General features: G+C 39.5%; 1 protein-coding gene across 2 annotated transcripts in view; it reads left to right on the forward strand.

Moving 5' to 3' along the window:
- The first annotated feature begins 3,482 nt into the window (after positions 1-3,482).
- LOC112572620 (protein cereblon-like) overlaps positions 3,483-17,721 on the forward strand; it is a 30,238-nt gene continuing 15,999 nt past the window's right edge. The window contains exons 1-6 of one of the 2 annotated variants that reach the window (XM_025252381.1): positions 3,491-3,845; positions 4,561-4,645; positions 6,970-7,112; positions 10,361-10,560; positions 12,394-12,564; positions 17,211-17,340. In XM_025252381.1, coding sequence (XP_025108166.1) covers positions 4,567-4,645; positions 6,970-7,112; positions 10,361-10,560; positions 12,394-12,564; positions 17,211-17,340 — 723 coding nt within the window. In that variant the 5' untranslated portion in view covers positions 3,491-3,845; positions 4,561-4,566. Of the gene's footprint in view, positions 3,846-4,560; positions 4,646-6,969; positions 7,113-10,360; positions 10,561-12,393; positions 12,565-17,210; positions 17,341-17,721 lie in introns of both variants that reach the window. The other variant, XM_025252382.1, reaches the window with a different exon arrangement.

Here is a 17,721-nt window from a genome sequence, read left to right on the forward strand (position 1 = left end):
CTGACTGATGACGAACAGAATACAAATTAACACTCCGAGACAAGCTGTTATATTTATTAGATAACTCAGACACACACTTGGAAGAGAGGGGAAACAAGGGACATAACTAGGATATTGTAACAGTATTTGGCCAAAAGATGTTAAGTATGCGCCTGAGGCATCTGTTTTGGAAGACATCAAGCCTGTTACTGATGGTTTTGGTCATCTTCCATGATTCTGATCCGTAAAGGAGGGTGCTGATCACATTTGACTTGAAGATTCTCAGCTTGATCTTCTGACTGATGTTTTTTTGCCTTCCATGTGCTCCTGATCAGTAGGCCGGCGGTCCGTTTCACCAATACAGTGAGCGAAGGTTGGCTGTCCTGGGTTCAACTCTCGTCTCGGGCACGCTGTTCTTTCTCTGCACGTTGCATCTGTTTACATGGGCATCTGTTTACTGCCTTGCCGTGCTGTAGCCATAGTTGCTGGCTCGGCGTAACACCAATCCCAATCCCATCCTGATCTGCGAGGCGATCGAGGCCTGGCTGGCTTTCACCTATCTCCACCTCCGCATCCCCGATCGGCCCGATATGTTTGACATTTTGGACCCAAGATAGGTGGAACTGTCAACTTCCTCAATCTCTTATCCGTTTATAGTTCGATGCTGTCTTGGACTCTGGCGTTCACTCTCATACTTTTCGTTTTCTTTGCGCTGACCTTCAAGCCCTTTTGGTGAGGGAAAGAAGTGTTATGCCCATCCAATTATTGCAGTCTCCAAGATCTTTCTTGAGCCCTGTCTTTCACGCATCAGGGAGCTGCCCTGATTCCCAAACTTGCCTGAAGATTTCAGTCAGCATGGGAGCTGTCACATTCACACTTGCTTTCAACATCTCTGCTGTTATTCCATCTGCCCCCTGCATGGTGCTTTGCCGCTCTTCATTGTCTTGACTGCTGCTGTCACTTCTTCCAGGCTTGGCGGGTCTGTGTAGATGTCAAGGTCTATAGCTGCTGGCTGGATGTCTGCAAGCTGAGATCTGGTCTGTTCAGAACTGACTCAAAATGCTCCCTCCAGCGCTGTAGTTTTCCTGCCTCTTCCTCGATGACATTACCGTCCATGTCTTTCACTGTCACATCACTGTTCTTAAACCCGTTGTTTAGCTGTTTGTTTATCTTGTACTGTGTCTTAAGGTCATTTTTCCTTGCTGCTTTTTCAGCTCCATCTGCCAGTTTCTCTATGTAGTCTCTTTTGTCGGTGTTTGTCATCTTTACCTCTTTGTTTAGTTTTGCATATCTTTGTCTATGTTGTTCCTTCAGGCGTTCAGATCTAGTGCTGTTGATTTTTTGTTTGGCTGAGTTTTTCTCGTCTATCTTCTTCCATGTCTCTTCTCTGTTCTTTCATTTTCCGTTGGAAGCCCAGTATTTTCTCTCCTGTTTCCTGTAAGACTCGATTGAAGTCGTCTAAGGTCATCTCTTGTTGGTCTCCTAGTGCCTGGGACCTGTTCTTTACTTTCATAGCAAAGGCCCTTTCGGTGGCTGGATTTTTTAGTTTGCCAGAGTCCACTCTCTGCTGACGCATGGTCACTGGCAACGTCTGCTCCTCTGTAGGCTCTGACATCTTGAAGTGAGCTCCTATATTTTCGGTTGATGATGACATAGTCTATCTAGTTCTTTGTGATCCCATCTGGTGATGTCCACGTTGCCTTGTGGATGTCTTTGTGTTGGAAGAGTGTGCCTCCAATCAGTAGGTTGTTTTCTTCACAAAAGTCTGCCAGTATCTCTCCGTTGTCATTGATGGTTCCAATTCCATGCTTGCCCATGACATGCTTCCTGCAGGTGTTGTCACTTCCCACCTTGGCATGATGAGCAACATATCGTGGGCTCGAACGCTCTCCAAGGCTGCCTGGAGCTGATCGTAAAAAGCATCCTTGTCTTCTGCCTCGATCGGAGTCATTTGTTGGTGCATAGCAAGCTAGCACTGTCATCTTGGTGTACTTTGAATGGAATCTTGTCCTCAAAAGCCTGGGTCCATAAGGCTTCCATTCCAGCAGTGCCTTTTCAGTTTTCTTGTTGAGGAGTAGTGATACTCCTTCAGATTGCTGACCGTCTGATCTTCCTGAGAACAAGATGATATGTCCTGACGCTATATATAGTCTCCTCTTTCCCGTGCCGGTCCATCTGACCTCACTGACTCCCAGGATGTCCAAGTTGTAGTTGTCAAACTCCTTGACTAGTTGGAGCATCCTGCCAGTCTGGTACAAGGTCTGGAAGTTTCAGCACCACGCCTTCAAATTTTGCTTCGGCTTGAGTAAATGCACTGTCGGGGCGCCAGCTCCATCTCGGGTTTGGCTGTCGTCCGTCATAAGTCCAGTCACCTGGCGTGCTTCATTACCTTCGCCATCCGTAACGAATATTGTGGTATTGGTTTCTGTAACATGATATTTTTTACATGGTGGGGTTTTTAGCCCTACCACAACCTAATTTACCTCTAGGTGAAGTGTCCACCTTAGTCGCCTCTTACAACATGCCTGGCTGGATGGCAGAGACCCTATATATTCTTACAATGCTCGCGAGGCAAGCATACCCCGGGGGCCCACAGGGGAGCGGAAATAAGCAGTACATGTATTTTGTAAAATTTCCAGGGTGCATACTGACATTTTGGCCATTGATTTCGAGATGGTAATTCGAGATGAATTTAGTTTTTGTGAACATAAAAGGCGGTCGTGCGAATGGAAGTCCTTCGCTTAGCGACATTTATGCAAAACAACGAATTTGTGGAGATAAGATAATTCTAATAGAAATTTTAAATGGAGAAAATATTATCAGGCTTATATATCTTAAATATCTGTATATCTTAAATTAGACTTCGCACATCTTTAGGCCTACACGTCATGCAGTGTTCAAACTATATAAGTGAAATGCTGTCGAGTGTGCAGAAGATATAGCGCATACGGCATACCTGTGGTGGCACTCCGTGACAGTTACTTTTATTTGGGGATTAAAAATTGTCACTTCGATCGCCCAGACCAGTCTTTTATGAGCCTGGGATGGTTTACAATAAATTAATACTAAATACAGCATGAATATAAACTAATATATAATTTCTATACAGCGCTTTAAGCAAATCGACGTTGAAAAAGCGCTCTATAAATGTTCATTATTATTAATATAAAAATGTGGATATATAATAGTACATTTTCAACATTTTTGAGGTGGTTTTCGAAAGTGGCGACAGTGGTGTACGTCGGTGATCAACTGTAGTATGATGAACTTCGAGCTAAATGCATGAGTATCCGATCAGCGAAGTTTAATCAGAGTATCTATAAGCTCTCTGGTTTAATTCTGCACATAATAATAATAAGAAAAAAAAGGAAATACAAGTTCACAATAGAATGATGACAAAATCTCTTTAATTAAAAAAAATGTTTACATAGAAAAAGCCCGTTTATTTGCCATTGTAAAATGCATTATACGAGCAACAAATGTCATACTGAAGAGCAACTTTTGGTCTCGGTGGTCGAATGGACTATATGGCTGCGATCGAATTGCATGACCGGTCTCCCCGATCTAATCTACTAGCACTTGTCGCCAATTTTGTCTGCTGCCTGCGTAAAACAGCCGCCGATAGTGTATGAGTGTGTTATGTGACTTGTTCATCTTGGAACCAACGGCTTAGAACCTGCTAAACATTTGCATGAATCACGAACTAATATCCCACTTATATCACACGTCCATGCATGAATGGCAAGCACATAGGCGGTAACTCTTGCCTTGAAAATACGGAGTTGTAGTTCTTATGAGTCTGAGTGACTGGATCCCAATAAAGGCGAACACGAAGACCATTCCTTGTCACCTGATTGCTTTGACAGGTCAGAAACTATAGTCCTGAGAGATAGTGACTTATCAATCCAGTCAGTTATGTATCATGGCATGTTGTTCAGTAATTCTTTCGTAGCGTAATTGTAAAATCCATTTCTATTACGCTGCAGCTGCATAGTCAATTACGATGACCATAATTATTTACTGTTTTGTTTTGATGGTTTTACTTATTGCTAGATATGAAACTGAAAGCCCAAAAGAAAATCAATCACTGATGACACATGTTAGCATGTAGATATTAAGGTAAGAGATTACCAAACGAAGTTATTCTCATTTATGAGAGGTAATATTTCATAAACTATGTGTAAATGCGGCAGTCTTGCTGTGTTGTATAATCACATTTATATAGCGCCCCTCACCAGCATCAGCAGGACTCAAAGCACTTTAAATACTCATAGGCGCGCGAGCACACCTTTTTAGGGCAGGCATCAAAGGCGTCTTCATGAACACACATACACAATAACATGCAGACACAATGCACAGCAAAATCTAAATAAAGTTGATTGAGAGAGAGGCTTACCTACCATCACAGGTAGGTTCTAAGTGCCCCACAAAAAAAGCACACACACATATCATAAACGCTGGTCTCCAAAAGACCACTGCTTGCCCATGTAGTGTAGCCACTGATGTGAAGAAGGGGAATGCCATAAGATGCAGTAGGTATGGAGTCCGGTATTGTGGGTATTGTGTTTTGTGTATTTTTAGGTGCCAATGGCAGAAGATCGTATTCCTCTTCTAAATGAAGATGCTGATGAAAGTGAAGTCTCAGATGTTGATGTTGATGCCTCAGGTAAAAATAGCTGTAATTTCTCTGAGCTAGTTGACAACAAAGAAGCAGATATGATTACAGTTCAATTTACCCTGACATCTAAGTTAAAGAGTGTTTAAGAAAACAATTCTGCCAGTGTCCATCTGTAATAGTTTACACCCATAAAAAATCTAAGCTTAAGTCTTAGTAACTTGTTGTAAATAAAGTTTATTGTATACAGTTCCATTTAAAATTTAAATAAGCCTGGCTTCTTGTGCCAAGTGAGCACCCAGCCTCTCATGCTGGGTGACAAGCTGGCCCACCCTTTTTTCTTTTATGTTTTTTTGTCTGTCCTCTTCATTAGTATTATTTTCCAACCAATGGACCACCTCCTATCTTTCAGATTTTTTTCCTATCTTCTGTCTCTACTGGTCTTTGTCATATCTTTTTTCCCCCACAATGCCTTCTTTTCTTTTGGTCTCTTCTTGGTAGCGACAGAAGAAAAGAAAGATAAAAAAAATGCCTCTGAGGCTTTGTGCTGATAGGATAATAAGGTATTAATTGACAGATCTATTAAAATTACTGTTCATTAATCTCAATAAGGGCCTAATTTGTAATCCTGACTTTTGGATGTCTGAGTTTGACATGTGATCAGAGTTAGTACCTAGGGTGTCACTGCGGCCCCTATGCTCCTCAAGAAGTAACAAGGACTAAACAAAACTAACCCATGCTAATTACCACTCTTTTTCTCACTTTCTGACTTTCTAAAATACATTTATCTGATTTTGAAGGTAACGGTTTCACCATTTATTTCCCCTCCAGCTGTCAGCAGTATAGCTATGGGCTGGCTCCTGCAAGTGCAAAGCCTGATCCTTTTGCTGAGGCAGGATTGGCCTTTCTGTATCATATTATTCTTCCTATTCACACTGTGCAAATTGTGACAGTCCTCATGCTGCCCTTCCTAAAGACTGGCTAAAGTGGAGAAAGAGACAGCCTTTCAATGTGCATGTGCAGAATCTGGTGTCTCACATTGATACTCATGATAGCGTAGTGGATGGCTCTTTACGAGATATTTTATTTCATGCTTTTGTTTAGCCAGATACCACTTTTCGCTCCTCTTAAGGCTTTTGACTTTGCTCTTTGCATTCGAGGCCGATCCCTATCATGCCATCTACGCTGGCCACAACTGTGTGTAAATGCTTTAGAAAGGTGGGTGACAGAAAATAGCTTAAAATTTTCTCCTACAAAGTCAGTATGCATCCACTTTTGCAAACTGAGAGGTATGTTTCCAAACCCATCTATTTCTGTTAATGGCAAGGTACTCAAAGTGGTCCAGGAAATAAAATTCCTTGGGGTCATCTTTGACCGTAAACTGTCTTTTCTGTCTCATATCAAATTATGCCTTTCTTGTCAGAAAGCCTTGGACATTCGTAGAGTAGTTGGCCATGTCAGCTGGTGGGCAGACCTCACAGTCCTGCTTCGTTTGTATCGTGCTCTGGTCTGCTCCAAGCTAGACATGGATCCATCATCTATGGCTCTGCTCAAGAGTCCTACCTCAAACTTCTTGATCTTATTCATCATCAAGGGCTCCACATCATTTGTGTGCCTCCACTTTTTCTCCATTGTCTGAAACTCATTCTATCCTATGTCGTTTAAAAGCTCATCCTGGAAACCCTGCGTACCATGCTGTTTTTGGACCTCAGCATGCTGCCCTGTATGGTGGTCCTTGCTAGATTAAAGTTAGGACACACCTATGCCATGCAAGGACACCTCTTACGAGGTGAACCACCACCCATGGTGTGGGGAAAATTTTAATGTTGTACATGTTATGATTGTTTGTCCTGAGCTCCAGACTATCCGTCAGTAGTTTTATACAGAAAATTCTTTGTTTTCTTTGTTCAGGTCTGTCTCATTGGTAGCAGTCTTTACATTTTAAGGAGGATAGAACTTTACCATCAAATTTAAGAAATTTTCTGTCCTGGTAATTGTTTTCTCTGTAATTGTAATAGATTTTTGGTTTGTTGGTGGCTCCTTTTTACACGTGACCCACTCTTTTACATATTGTTTATTTCTTGCGTTGACTTTTTAAAGAATGTTATGGTTATATCACTCGGGAAGTTTTTTCCCCAAAACGTGTTTCGTTAAGATTACCATTTGTTGTGATGCTAAGATCACCTTTTGTTGCCGTGATATAGCCCTAGTTGCTGGCACTGCATTAAATGCAAACAAACAAGCAAACAATTAAGGCTGTCTACACTTATGATTATGTAATTAGTTAAGAGCTAGCAAAAAATTTCATCACTACCTGAATTGAAGTTTATACATTTTCAATTTTAGATGATTTTAGTTATTTCTTTTGTCTTCAGTACCTGAATATGCAATTGAAGCTGTTAACGTACAACCAGTACCAGAAATAGAAAAGAGACAGAAGAAACCTCACCATCTTTTCCACAGAATGCATAAAAGTCACCATGTTGCCTTTGATAAATCATTGCCTGCAACACACTCAGTAAGTGCTTGCTTATTGATTGCTGGTATAAAGTTTTCAAGACATTTATTAGTAGTATTTTCTGGATCTAAAAAGTGCAGTAAACATAAAAGCAAGACTAAACTCAAATCACAAAAGTTGAGTATATTTCAATCCCACATTGGGAGTGCAGTAAAATAATGATATTCAACATGAGATTTACACATAGGCACAAATAAAGCATAAAAATACTGCATTTAGATATTTCTATGATTGATAGCAACCTGAAACTACTTCACTAACTTCCCTTAGCCTGTGTATCATGTCATCGTCATGAGCCAAAGTGCAAAGCATATTTTGGAAAGGCATATTTGTGATAACTGCACAAAGTTCCATGGTAAAACTTTGTTTATTAGCCAAGTGACATTGCATGCACTAGGAATTTGAGCTGATGATGGTTGCCACTAAACTAACAAATACTGATCATACTCGCATCTATGCTCAAAGACTGCTACTCACACTGTTGTTATACACACATATAGTGGACATTCAGTCATCTCAAACAGTAGGCATAAAACAAGAAGAAAGAATAATCAGGCCTATCATCATGTCACCATGTTTATGGTGCCATTCTTGCTTAACATAGTAGCATTTTATACTAAAATAAAAATTTAGCTAGGCATTTTACAATTGGCAAAAAGAAAAATCAGCAGAATCTGCTGACCATATTCTGGCTGATGCAAGTTGCCCAGAAAATACAGAATCTTGAAAACCCAAGCACAGATATGGAAATTATTGTGTTGTTCAATTCACAGGAAAGCATATTGGTGGAACAAGTGTGTGTACATTCCTTAAAGATTCATCATTGAATATACAATTGGATCAACTTTGTTCTTGTGTGTAGAGCTGATTTCACTGCACCTATACTGTGATTTGCTGTATGTGAACTCCATTTTACTCCTGAATATTTTACCCAGTAGCCTATATGCTGAAGAAGAGGGCTTTGAGGTAATGCAAAAGCTTATTTTTACAGAGTCCATGTCTCCCATACAGAAGCATGCTTTTTCTCGTCCAACAACACAGAGTAGCAGCTCAAATATCCGAAATTATCCCAATAGATGTACTTCAAATTCCACTTTTCAAGTCACAGTATTATAGCTGTTTAGCGGCAACACAACATGTTAATTACATGCACACAGTAGATGAAAAGGAATATTTGCAACAGCATTCTGTAAAATATACCTCTGCTTTTTTATTTTGTTTAATTTGTACGGGCACAAATATCTTTTCCTTATGCCTATTTACAATAGCAACCGTATATGCCCATATAAATGTACTAATCAGTTCCAATGGTAAATTTTCACACTTGAAGATTTTGTGACAGTATGTAAGTAAACATTTACACATAGATTGTAAAAGTCACTTACAGTTTGCAAATTTTGACAAATATTAACAGTGCTTACTATATGATACTGTGAAGTCATTCTTCTTCCTGAGATAAAAATTTAATTTTATAGCTCAGTATCCTAGCCAAAAGGTGAAGGCAAGTTCATTGTGCTGAGCAGGATCCATGTAATGGTCACAGAGATGTAGAATATACAATTTGAAGAATCGCTGTGTTCAGACAGTAAAGGACACTAGATGTAATAGAAGTGTAAATGTAGATGTAATAGTGATGATGGCAAAAAAAAAGCATGCACATGCATGCACACTAAAAAACAATGAAAATCTGCCTATTGCAAAATATCCCTAAATTAAATGTACAGGGTTGGTCAAAATGATGTTAACACTTATATGAACTGTGCTATCATCTATCCTACTAAAGGGTATTTTCTAGTTTTTATGGCAAACAGGTTGAGACCTCCCTGTATAAATCATCATGCACATATGAAGTATGTTTTGTGAAGAAATGGTTTCTACATCTGCTGTGTACATCGACAATTACCAAAATATCTTTAGTTCAAAAGCCACATGCACTAAATATAAGGCTATGAAGCCTTACCTTCTGTATAACATACTTGCTCAGGTTTACTTCTTCACCTTAATAATCATTCATAATCATTATTAAAGAAGTTTTTGATAAGCGTGAAACTATAATAAATTCCTGTCACTAACAGGTGAGCTGCTTTTTTCACGTATCACATTATCGCTTTTTTCTAATTAATTTCTATCATTTTAACCACATTAAGCCATTGTAAAAGTTTGGTTTAGATTTTTAAAAGTTCAATTTCTGGTTGTAGATTTATTGTAGTAATTTTATGTGCATGTATAGTACAGATAGGGAGGATTTGTGTGCATCTGTTAGGGTATGCCTAGGCCAGAGTATCTACCCCTTTTGTAGTCCTATTGTGGCCCTGCTGGAAGTGCCTTGTGTGATAATTATTGGCTACATCTCCTTGCTAAATCCTGTTGTAGGTGAGGAACAGGAGGAAAAAATATCCTTTTCTTTCTATTACGGCTACCAAAATTCTTTTCTGAACTAAAGTACATCTAATCTGCCTGATACTATTCTTCTGGAATATCTCCCTGATATGTTCTGCAAATACTTTCTGGGCAAGGCTGAACCAGCAGTCTCACAACCCTAGTTGTCATCTTTTCCCTGGAACACCTTTAATTAAGTTCGTGCCTGTTGCCAATTTCTGCCGCCTTGGACTTTTTGCCTGTCCACTCTGAAAAACGTGCTGAATTTTAAATGCAGCCAAGCCCCATGGGCCCGGTTTCTTTCTAACCTCTCTCTGGCTGGGTGACTAAGCTGGCCCACCCCTTTTTCCTTATGCTTTTCTTTTAATTGCTGGTATGATGTAAAACAACCAACTAACCAGTCAACCTGGCGCCTTGTCTTTTACCCTTCCAGAGTAATATAATGCTCACCATGACAGAGTCTTAGTCGCTGGCACTAAGTAAAACTCCAACAGCCATCCACATACTTCATAAGCCTACACGCACATGTATAAATATCTTCAGCTTCACTTTGTTTTTAAAAGCAGGAAAGATCATCTGATAAATTTAAGTATTCAGGTCACAGAATCATTATATTTTATGAGATTGGTTTACAAGAGCGGATTATGAACTGACGTAGCATTTCAGACATATCAAAAATTAGACATATCAAAAATTGTGCTTGGAGTACACTATCAGGGTATATTTTAGGTAAGTTAGGACATAAATTGACCAGTATGTTATTTATTATCATTTATGTAGGATTACATCATAGTTCCTCAAACAGTGCCACAAATTTATTTTACTACCATTCACTGAAAACATTTTTTTAAATCTGGTTTTACTCACAGTACTTGGGCAATGATCTGGAAGATATCAGAGGACGAACAGTGTATGAAGACGGTGCAGAAGTTATGCTTCCTCTTCTTCCACTGCCTGGGATGCCAGTTCCTGGGCAGGTTATTCCACTACATTTATTTCAACAACATCTTGTTGCTGCTTTGAGAAGTATTGCAGATTCAGACAAGACTTTTGGCATCGTTACATACAGGTAAATTGGTAAATTACATTTTGAAGAAAATGCATCATTGGACTTAGACAAAACCTCTTTGCATTGTTGAAAAGAAATGTTTTTTCCTGCGCTGTAAAAATGAGTTGTCTTCAGACAGTAAGGATAAGAAGTGTGGCAGTGTGTCAGAGATGGTTGAGGGGTAGTTGTGGAAGTGCTTATGAACTGGCGAATTCCTGGTCAAGCATGGGATGTGAAGGGCCTCTGGGGGGCTATAAAAAGTAGGACAGTAAGGTGTTTGTTGATCATCCAGTCAAAGCTACTGTTCATCAATCCCTAAACTCTTCAGGGGACATTATTCATGGTCCTGACCTTGCTGGATGTCTGAGGTTGATGTGCATTCATAGCTAACATCCCAGGGTGTCACAGCAGTGCTGAGAGTGAACCTAATGAAGATTGAAGCATTCTATCAAATAATACTCTTTTCCTTACTTTCTGCCTTCCAAAAATACTTGGCTCTATCCTGGTTGGGTACTTGCAGGTAAAGGCTTCCCTTTTCATTCGCTCTCCACCCTCTCCATTGTACTGTAGCAGCCTTCTAGCAAAGCTAGGGCAATATATGACCAGCCGTTTGGTTGGTGTGGCCCACACCAAGGCCACACCAACCTCCCATCTAGGATAAGTCCAGGCCAAAGAGGTGTGCTGTTATGATGGGCCGCAACCCATCAGGGACCTCAACCTCCAGGATCCCATCCTCGCCCGACATGGGTTGCCTTGCACACCAAACGCAGGGGGTCTTAAGGAGGGCACAGAGAAAAAAATGACATCAGAGGAAAAGTAGGATGGGAAACAAGAAGACAGGAGAAAGACCAGTGTAGACAGAAGATAGGAAGGATGAAACTGTTGTTTTACAGGGAGATGTTTGATTTTTAAAAAAATATAGATGAAAGGGCCAGGTAAGGGAGAAAAAGGAAAAGCATAAGAAAAAAGGGTGGGCCAGCTTAGTCACCCAGCCAGAGAGAGGCTGAGTGTGTACCTCCGGCACAAGAAGCCGGTCCACGGGGACATGACAAATATGAATCTGAAATAACAGTATCAGCTCTGTAATACAAAAAATCATATGCTGAGTACATAAGAGCTATATCAGCATGTCCAGCCTGCATGAACTCTGACCTCTGGCATTGAGTATAGCCATTAATTTGTTCTGACGTCAACTTATTTTCACATGATACCATCTGTCAGCTGTTAAACTTGACCTTGTCCGAAGGGAAGAATAAGGTGCTATGCAAGTCATTTGTTATTATTATTATCAATGAAGATTTGAAGGTAAGGAGGAGTGAGAAGACTATCAACAGAGTTTTAACTTTACTGTCATTTAGTTTCAATTTCTTATTTATTATCTAGCACTTCATGTCAGCAGTTCATTGCTGCAGCTTACAAATACTACAATTAAATGTTAGAAGGCATTTAGAACACTGCAATATGACAGACATGTAGGAAAAAGCAGACTTACAGAAAACAATACAAACAAAAATGCAAAATATCTTCATTAATCCTTTTCAGAAAATTGTTTTGTTTGCCAATGGTAATGATAGAACATCACTTTATGTAAAACATTAACACAGGCTAAAAAAACAATAATATAAACTATTTCCAGTTCATTTATGCTGGCACTCACAAATGGTACAAATCAGTACACATTCATATTGCCACTCAAAATAGGAAAATACAGAGGTGAGTATAACATCAGTTTAAATGTATACATACAAATGAACACTCCTGAAAGAGGGGTAAGTAGTATGGCCATCTGCAGCCAGCATGTTTCTTAGGTTTGAAAGTTCAACAGATACATATTTTCCTTTTCATATTTTGTAGCAGCACTGAAGGTGATGAACAACTTTCAGCTTTGAGCCAAATAGGATGCACTGCTGAGATATTTTCCATGAAGGATGAAAGAGATGAATCAACAGGTCTCTCAACACTCAGGGCAAAAGCCAGGGGAAGACAACGTTTCAAAGTGCTAGAAATGCATCGTGAGATAACAGGGTAAATGGTCTGAACATTTTAAATGCATTTTCTGTCAGCATGATAAAAAGTCATTAATTTTTTTCAATCCCCTTTTAAAAAAATTGTTTTATATTTGTATTGATGAAGACCATGAGTTTTATCATTGCTAGGATTATATCTAACTTCTATGACATCTAACCATTAGCTAAGATCATACTCTCATTGTTTTAAAAGCTTGAAGAGTTTATTGACACTGTAACTTACACAAAATAAATTTAAAATGGCAATGAAAGAGCATTCCATATAACAAACATGAAGCAAATATATTGCAAATTTTTACACATACCCTTGACTACAAATATTAAAATGTCGGCTGCTTTTGACATTAAGAACTAATCAAACAAAAAAAGCAAACATTGTGTGCACATCCACTGACTACCTAGTAAGTACTGTTCAGAAGTTTAATTTGCTTTTTAAGAACTTAACACACACACGTGCAAAACAACAACAGCAACACTCAGTGTGTAAAGAGAAGCTACTTATATGGCATCCATGTCTGTGAAGAAAGGGTCTGGCTTACAATTTATCATAAAGTAATATTTTTCTGCATTGTATCTTTCCTGTACTTTCATTACAAACAAGTTCACACTTAAATGAATATCGAAACATTTGCACCTGTAAAAATACAATTTTACCATATTTAAAATAAGACTGAATATCTTATCTAATAAAAGTTTATTTTAATAAAAGCTTAATAAAGCTTATGTTTAATAAAAGCTTTCTTGTATCATGCCTTGTTTTAGCAGTTAATCTGAAATGTGAATAAACCGGAAGCTTTCTTGTCTCATGCCTCGTTTCAGCAGCTAACTGGAAAAAATCATCTGCCAGCAGTCCAGCGATATCAGTTCGTGAATAAATTACTTCTGTTCACAATAGACATTTTTTTTTCAAAAGAGATCATTCCAAAAGTTGTGAACAGTAAGGCAATAAAAATCCAAATGTTCTATAGATTCCTTTCGCTGTGCAGAAGGTGCAAAGATCTGAATCTCGTAGCTTAAGATGGTATAATGCAGTGTTTGTAGCTAAAACAGGGTGCAGAATATGGTATTGAAACTACTAAAGTTTTGTAGTTATTGTAACAGTTAAGGGGTGAGCAAATATTTGTCTGCATTAAAGGTCTGGAAGAAATTTTCCCCATTTTAGATCATGTGGTAGGCGCCAGTGAATATAACACTTTGTTATATTTCTATCCCTTTTGTGCCTTTTTATTTTTGATTATCGCTAATAGTGGTATACATGTATTGCATTTAGTGTTTTCATCATGATCTCTTTACTGTTAAAAAAAATATAGGTGTTCATCCCCAGTACAACGACTAAGAGGGTAGATTAGTGTTTTATGCCAAGCCAGCAACTAAAGCTATATCACGGAAAGGCAGACAGCCCTGTAAACAGATGCTACATGCATAGCAACAAGCAGGAGGCTTATCACTTATGAAAAGACTAACAGAGCTGGCCCAGCACTTTCTCTTCTATCAGGACTTTTTGCCTATACTCTTTTCAAACACTTTCCCCCTTTTACCCTTAAGTTTTATCTTTCCTGTCTTCTGTATAAACTGGTTTTTCTTCTATCTTTTTATATCATGCATTTTTTTCCCATTGGTTCTTTGGCCTCCTTTAGGCCCCCTGTGTTTACCATGCAGGGAAACTATTGTCAGCGAAGGATGGGAGCATGGAGATTGAGAACCCTGATAGGTTGGACTTCTCCTAGATAGGAGGTGTGGCCCACACCAATCAATCAGCTGGTCCTGCAATGCCCTAGCTTTGCTAGAAGCCTGCAGCTGAGATCTGTATGGTCTCCATCTCTGATAGCCAGAGGATACTCCTTCTATATCCCAGGTGCAGCCATGCTGGAAATATCCTAGGTGCTTAGTCACATCCCTTTGTTGGATATGATGGATGGGGCATGGCTACTCTATTTTCTCTGCAGAACTTCATTCCTTCGTGCTTGCCTTGCAGCATGTTCACTGCTCATCAGAGCACAATTTTTTTATTATTATTTCAGACTCCCTTTCTGCCCTCCTAGCTCTTCTTTCCAAGATTTTGACCACCCTCTTGTGGTCCAATTTCATTGTAGAAAACGTATTTTTTACTTACTTTCTACTTTTATTAATGTTGGGGTAAAGTTTTGATTAGGGTAATTAGTGTAGGGACAATAAACCGCAAACTGGGCCAGCTGGCACCACATCGGCCCCAACTGACTCGACAATTGTCTAGCTGTCCTATTCAGCACTGGTGTCCAGTCGGGGTTAGGGATTAACATACGGCCAGGGGAGATGACTTTTAACAGTCCTAACCCTTAAGGACCAGCTATAGCAAAGTATTGCCCAAGGCGACCAGTGCCCCCCTTTAGTAATGGCTTTAGGCCATGCTTACATGTTCAAGGAAGAAGGGTGACCAGAGATATGCCCACAGGAAGGAAAACACCCACCAGAAGGAAGAAACAAATCAAGTCTGATACAGAGAAAGAAACTTTACTTTTCCGGGTGGCAAGCTAGCGAGTGGCCAACAGAGGGTCCGTCTTATACAGACGTTAACGTGTCCATGGGACTTTGCATTATTAGTGAATTGTGAGCTTTAACTGGTGAACTTGTGAACATTAAATTATCACCATGAAGAACAATAACGAGAAGAGATGCCAGAGAGCTAAGTTTTAAGATTATGTCTGAACAATACTTGTAACTATTCCTTTATATATATATGCACTCTTTTGTTTAATTCTTTTAACTCATACTCAAGTATCTTTATTGAATGAAGGTGTTGTAATTAGGTGTGTGGGCGAATGCATGTATGCAAAGGTTATCCATTGCGCGGCAGGACCCACATTAAGACCTTTACATTCATACAGTTTATGCAGCACTCATTCATTGCAACAAGGACATTGTTTTTATTTGGGTCCATGGCCATGCTGGTATCTCAGGCAATGTTTGAGCAGACGAGGCTGCCAAGGCTGCATGTCAGTCTCCTGGCAAATTACAGTCGCTGGTATCATTAGACTGCAAATCTATCTTCTCGGCCTACATTCAGTTGCTATGGCAACGCCACTTTGACACTCTTGGCCAAAATAAATTACATGTCATCCTTCCCTGTCTTTCCGACCACCTACCTTTGTGTCGTCATGAGAGGCGGGAGGAGTTAGTTTTGACAAGACTTTGTGTATGACACACCTTTGCCTCTCAGTCGCCTCTTTTATGAGGTAAATCATCACCAATTTGTCCATGGTGTCTAGGAAATTTTAGTAGCATGGTACATGTTTTAATTACTTGTCCTGAACTCCAGAGTATCCGTCAACAGTTTTTTACAACAGACTTTGTTTTCCTTGTTTAAGTCTGTCCCACCAGCAGCTAATTTTACATTTTAAAGAAGGATAGGGCTGTATAAGATTTAAGTTTTTATGTTCTGATAGTTTTGGGTTTTTTAATTTGTTGATGGCTTTTTCGGTCACAACCTTTTTTACACTTTACTCATCATTTTTCATTATTCTTGTTTCTTGTGCTGGTTTTTATTGATAGAGATTGTGTAGTTATATCAACTTGGGGAACTTGCCCCTAAACCTTTAAAAATAAGTTTACTTTATGTCACCATGATTTTGCTGGCACAGCGTAAAACACAACCAACCTACAGCACATTTACCACTCTTTGGAGCAAAACTTCTTATGTCAGACTCCCTTTCTGCCCTCCAAACTCTTCTTTCATCTGACCGTAAGTCTATCTTCATGGCCTATATTCAGTTATATGGCAATGCCACTGTGACTCTGAGCCAGCCCCCATGGGACCGGCTTCTCGTGCCCAGGGGTGAACATTAAGCCTCTGATTGAGCTGGCCCACCCTTTTTTTCTTACGCTTTTTTTTTTCTCCTTTACCTATCCTTTTCATCTATATTTTTCTTTTAATCAAACATCTCCCTGACATACTACAGTTTTATTTTTATTAGGCCCCCTGCGTTTGCTGTGCAGGGCTGACCCGTGTCGGGAAAGGATGGGATCCTGTAGGTTGAGGTCCCTGACGGGTTGTGGACCATCATACCAACACACCTCTTTGGACCAGACTTCTCCTAGCAGCGGCTGGTTGTGTATTTCCCTAGCTTTGCTAGAAGGCTGCAGCCAGGTCAATCTGGTCTTCATACTGAGAAGGCCAGAGTATATTCCTTATGTATCCCTGATGCGACCCTGCTGGAAATGCCTATTTGGCACTGCTCGGTCGCATCCCCTTGTTGGACTCCGTGGTGGGTGGGGAGTGTAAGGAACGGACTAAATACATTATACCATGGCACACGAAAAAAGAAACCTATGAAAACGCGCCAGAGATGAGGAATCTTCAGATAGCGAAGATGAGGTGAGAGTATGCATGACAAAGAAAGTTGAAGGGGCCTGGTCCCGTTTTCTTGTAGTGGAGGGCGCGGATTCGATTCGGCTATCGATATCACTCAGAAATAGTATTTTTCAACATATCACAATGAGACTGTCTTTTGCTGTGATATAGTTTTAATTGCTGGCACAGTGTTAAACACAAACAAACGAACATTAAGATCACAGCTTTAATTTGAGGGCATTTGTGATCATGGTTAGCAATATATGAAGGTTTTGAAAGGTTTAAATTATTTCCTCCATATCACATCATTGTTTCAGAATTGTTATGGCTAAAGTACAGATATTGCCAGAATTGTCATTTTCAAGATGTCTTGATGAACTGCGCCCTTCAACACACAACAAGTTTTGCTTCAATAGCATGCAGAAACATATTTTGTTCAAATACAAAGTGAGTACAATTTGTTTGTGTCCGTGTGGATATAATTGTGTGATCTTGTTTGTACCAACTCTCTGAATGCATACACAAAGAAGACAATAAAAAAACGAAAAATTAGCTTTCATACATGTTATTTTGGGTACCATGGGCATCTGTATATATATATATAAATGTATAGTTTAAAAATGACCCTGACTGAAGTGTTTGTAATTTCTACCTTCCTATATTACTAAATATTGTGGTGACTTCTTAAGCACTTCAGTGCCCCTGTGGGCCAAACTTCTTGTACCAGAGGTGAACACCCAGCCTGAGCTGGCCCACCCCTTTTTCTTTGCTAGTAAATCTTTTCACTATGGCTAACAAAAAATCAAACCTTGGCAAATGCACCAGAAA

Source organism: Pomacea canaliculata, linkage group LG9 (assembly GCF_003073045.1).
Source record: "Pomacea canaliculata isolate SZHN2017 linkage group LG9, ASM307304v1, whole genome shotgun sequence".
Taxonomy (NCBI): domain Eukaryota; kingdom Metazoa; phylum Mollusca; class Gastropoda; order Architaenioglossa; family Ampullariidae; genus Pomacea; species Pomacea canaliculata.